Source organism: Engraulis encrasicolus, chromosome 24 (genome assembly GCF_034702125.1).
Source record: "Engraulis encrasicolus isolate BLACKSEA-1 chromosome 24, IST_EnEncr_1.0, whole genome shotgun sequence".
Taxonomy (NCBI): domain Eukaryota; kingdom Metazoa; phylum Chordata; class Actinopteri; order Clupeiformes; family Engraulidae; genus Engraulis; species Engraulis encrasicolus.
The window spans coordinates 47,429,518-47,434,517 of record NC_085880.1 but is presented as its reverse complement, the minus strand read 5'-3'; the positions used below and the strand labels follow the sequence as shown (position 1 = coordinate 47,434,517).

At 47.8% G+C, this 5,000-nt stretch overlaps 1 protein-coding gene across 1 annotated transcript in view; it reads left to right on the top strand.

Annotated features, from left to right (window-relative positions):
• Nucleotides 1-5,000, top strand: part of map4k3b (mitogen-activated protein kinase kinase kinase kinase 3b) — a 48,029-nt gene that overhangs the window by 9,754 nt on the left and 33,275 nt on the right. The window contains exons 6-7 of the mRNA XM_063191319.1: nucleotides 1,208-1,280; nucleotides 2,975-3,106. Coding sequence (XP_063047389.1) covers nucleotides 1,208-1,280; nucleotides 2,975-3,106 — 205 coding nt within the window. The remainder of the gene's footprint in view (nucleotides 1-1,207; nucleotides 1,281-2,974; nucleotides 3,107-5,000) is intronic.

Here is a 5,000-nt window from a genome sequence, read left to right as displayed (position 1 = left end):
GCGTGTCTGCTCTACATCTGCTTATCCGCGTAGCTCTTATCTTATCTGTGGTCTACTGGTGTCCATCAGAGTGTGTGTTCGTGTGTGCATGTTTGTGTGTCTGTGTGTGTGTGTGTGTGTGTGTGAGCGAGTGCGTGCATGACTGTACGTGTGTGCATGCTTGTGTGTGTGTGTGCATGCTTTTGCGTGTGTGTGTGTGTGTGTGCTAGTGTGTGTGTGTGTGTGTGCTAGTCTGTGTGTGTGTGTGTGTGTGTGTGTGTGTGAGCGAGTGCGTGCATGACTGTACGTGTGTGCATGCTTGTGTGTGTGTGTGTGTGTGCATGCTTTTGTGTGTGTGTGTGTGCATGCTTTTGTGTGTGTGTGTGTGTGTGTGTGCTAGTGTGTGTGTGTGTGTGTGTGTGTGTGTGTGCTAGTCTGTGTGTGTGTGTGTGTGTGTGTCTGGCCCCCGTTTTGGCCATGTCCCTATCATGGGCGCCACAATGTGTCTGAGACGCACCTTCTATGTAGCACGATGTGTCTGTGTTTCTGTGTCTGTGTCTGTGTCTGTGTCTGTGTCTGTCTTTAAAGTGACACTGTGTGAGATGTTTAGTTGTTTATTTCCAGAATTCATGCTGCCCATTCACTAATGTTACCTTTTTCATGAATACTTACCACCACCATCAAATTCTAAGTATTCATTATAACTGGAAAAATTGCACTTTTCATACATGAAAAGTGGGATCTTCTCCATGGTCCGCCATTTTGAATTTCCAGAAATAGCCATTTTTAGCAGCAAAAATGACTGTACTTGGACCATACTAGTAAATATTACTTTATTACTCAGTAAACTTTCATGTAAAGATCAAATTTGGCAATAGGCAGCCCAGTTTCAATGAGCAGCATAGTTGCAGTACCTCTTTTGACCATTTCCTGCACAGTGTCCCTTTTAAGCCCATTTCTATCACTTCTCTGTCTATAATTCAAAGCTTTATTCCAGCATGGTAACGTATATAAAGGGTATATTATATTATCCTATAACAAAGACAAGTAAGATCATTAGATGGTTATAAAATACCCTGTTGTTGTTCCGCAGAAAGTACACAGTACATGCTGCACCGTAAAGTAAAGCGTTACCGATGAATGAAATTTTTTCTTTTTCTCTCTCTCTCTCTCTCTCTCTGTCTCTTTCTGCCATATAATAATCATCCCTCCTGTCTCTCCTCCTCAGCTGATTTCGGGGTGTCTGCTCAGATCTCTGCCACTCTAGCCAAGAGGAAGTCCTTCATCGGAACGCCATACTGGTAATCTCAACAGCCCATTTCCTCCTCCTCTCCCTTCTCCTCCTCCTTCTTCTCATATGTCCTCCTCTTCCTCCTCCTCCTCTCCCTACTCCCTCTCTTCCTCCTCCTTCTCCTTCCCCTCCTAGTCTATCTCATCTCCCTCCTCCCCCTGCCCTCCCTCATCCTCCACCTCCTCTTCCTCCTCTTCCTCCCCCTCCTCTTTCCTCCTCATCTTCCTCCTCTTCCTCCCCCTCCTCATCTTCCTCCTCTTCCTCCCCCTCCTCATCTTCCACCTCCTCTTCCTCCTCCTCCTCTCCCTCCCTCTCCTCCTCCACCTCCTCTTCCTCCTCCCCCTCCTCTTCTTCCTCCTTCTCCTCTCCCTCCTCTTCCTCCCCCTCCTCTTTCCTCCTCATCTTCCTCCTCTTCCTCCCCCTCCTCATCTTCCTCCTCTTCCTCCCCCTCCTCATCTTCCACCTCCTCTTCCTCCTCTTCCTTCTCATCTCCCTTCTCCTCCTCCTCCTCCTCCTCTTCCTCCTCCCCCTCCTCCTCTTCCTCCTTCTCCTCTCCCTCCTCTTCCTCCTTCTCCTCTCCCTCCTCTTCCTCCTCCTCTCCCTCCTCTTCCTCCTCCTCTCCCTCCTCTTCCTCCTTCTCCTCTCCTTCCTCCTCATCCTCCTCCTCCTCTTCCTCACCCTCCTCTTCATCCTCTCCCTCCTCCTCCTCCTCATCTTTCATCTCCTCCTCCTCCTCCTCCTCCTCATCTTTCATCTCCTCCTCCTCTTCCTCCTCCTCATCTCCTCCTCTCCCTCCTCTTCCTCCTTCTCCTCCCCTCCTCCATGTTGTTACATCATGTCCGCTATTGTTCTATTTCTCTATTTGCCCCCGTGACCCCCCCGCTGTACCAATCCTCCTCCTGCCCCCATGACCCCGCTGTACCAATCCTCCTCCTGCCCCAATTATGTGCTGCCCGTGGGATTCAAGTTGCTAATCTCTATATTGCGTTATTTCCAAGTCTCTCTGCACAAGTGTTGGGCTGTTTACCTGATGGATTACTCTGGCACTGAAGTATGTCACTCCCACATCTTTCCCTTGGCATAGAGGCACAGTTCATGTTGTTTAATCTCTCTCTTTCGCTCTCGCTCTCGCTCTCTCTCTCTCTCGCTCTCTCTCTCGCTCTCGCGCTCTCTCGCTCTCTCGCTCTCTCGCTCTCGCTCTCGCTCTCTCTCTCTCTCTCTCTATCTGTCTGCCTCTCTCCCCCTCTTCTCTCCGTCTCTCCCCCTCTTGCCCCCCCTCCTTCTGCCCCCCTCTTCTCTCCCTCTTCTGTCTCTCCCCCTCTCTTCTCATCCCCCTCTCCTGTAGGATGGCACCTGAGGTGGCGGCTGTGGAGAGGAAAGGGGGCTATAATCAGCTGTGTGACATCTGGGCAGATTCATATTGTTTAATATCTCTCTCCGTCTCTCTCTCCTCCTCTTCTCTCTCCCTCTCCCCCTCTCTTCTCTCCTCATCCCCCTCTCCTCATCCCCCTCTCCTGTAGGATGGCACCTGAGGTGGCGGCGGTGGAGAGGAAAGGGGGTTATAATCAGCTGTGTGACATCTGGGCAGATTCATATTGTTTAATATCTCTCTCTCTCTGTCTCTCTCTCTCTCTCCTTCTCTTCTCTCCCTCTTCTGTCTCTCCCCCTCTCTCTCTCTTCTCTTCTCATCCCCCTCTCCTGTAGGATGGCACCTGAGGTGGCGGCGGTGGAGAGGAAAGGGGGTTATAATCAGCTGTGTGACATCTGGGCCGTGGGCATCACCGCTATAGAGCTGGCCGAGCTGCAGCCGCCCATGTTTGAACTGCACCCAATGAGGTCAGACAACACACACACACACACACACACACACACACACACACACACACACACACACACACACACACACACACACACACACACACACACACACACACACACACACATGCATAGGCACGCAAACACACACACACACACACACACACACACACACACACACACACACACACACACACACACACACACACACACACACACATGCATAGGCACGCAAATACTCACACACACACACACGTATACACCAGTGCTTGACACTAACTTTTTCGCTTACCAGCCATTTTGGCTAGTGGTTTTCCTGACTCACTAGCCATTGGGCCTTTTCACCAGCCATAATTTTCTTAACCATCATAGCAGCTTTAATGAATTATATAATAAGCTGTAGGCCCTAATAATGTAATGTAAGCTAATATAATATATATAATATAATATAATATAATATAATATAATATAATATAATATAATATAATATAATATAATATGGTATGATATAATATGCTATAGGGCCTAATAATTAGAATTGTTAGGCCTATTAACTGGTCCATGCATGCATGCTATGCAAAGAACAGATTTACTGATCTGAGGAATGGCATAGCCTATAGTATATTTACCATGCAGAAACACCAAGCACAGTGTTGTGGAAGGACACAAATGTTAGATACACGAGAGCAAAATATTTTCGTCTTTAATCTGGAGGGACTTCTTCATATCATATAGGCCTATCTGTGGAGGTCGCCGTCCAAATTAATGCGCATAGCGTAGTCATTGCCAAGTTCGCCTGTCCTCGGTCATGGATGTGGAATAACACCTCTTCTGGAATAGGCCTATTTGCTTATAAAAGCATCCACTAGAAAGCACACACAGATGCGGTCACTACAAAAGGGGCTACGACTTCCTTTCATTCCGTTTAATAGTGAGTTGTTTAAAATACTTGCGCGCAAGGCGAGACGGGCACCTGCGAAGGGACATGCAATGGGATGCTTTTGTGTCTGGAAGGCTACTACTGCGCGTTTTTTAAGAATGGTTTGACAGTCGGGAACAACAGCACAAGAAACATGGAGGAATATTAAGGTATGAAGACATAGGCCTACAGGCAAATCAGAAAATAATTTAAACCAAACATTATTAATGCCGCATGTGTCCTTGTCTTATCACTGCGCTAATCAGTCTTGAGACTTTCACAAGATAAGACAGACTGACGTGTTTTCCTCTCGCTTTGGTCATTTTAATGTCCACTACTACTAAGTATTGTACTAATGATAGATCGCAAAACAGGTCAGTTGAGATGAACTTCGCTACTTTATTTCCACGTGAAGGTTTCCAGTGACATTTCCAAACGCACGCTGATGTCCCGGTACCTCGCTGTCACTCCTCTTCGCAAGACTAGCTCTATCAGATGATTCCTGGCTTGCGTTAGACACAGGTGACACGTGACACAGGTGCTTCATGGGTATTGTAGGCTCGCAAAATCGCATTGTATTGCATTTGTAGCAAAGACGGTCCGAAGAAAAAAACTACAAAATGCGGTGCCTCATCATTCAGAATAGTAACGGACCCGCCAGAATGGCTAGTGAACCTTCGGTATCTACTAGCCAACGCCGACTTTCACCCGCATTTGGCTACCTGGCGTGTGTTAGTGTTAAGCCCTGGTATACACACACACGCACACGTGCACACACACACACACACCCCATGCCATGCCCCTGTGAGGTGTGTGAAGTCCATATGCTCAGTGCCAGAACATTCCTTTGAAAAGCTGATTTTCTCTTTTCTCTCCCTCCTTCTCTGCCCATCCTTTCTCTCTCTTTCTCTGTCTTTACATTTCCTCTCACTTTCCTCACCTTCTCTCTCTCTCTCTCTCTCTCTCTCTCTCTCTCTCTCTCTCTCTCTTCCTCTA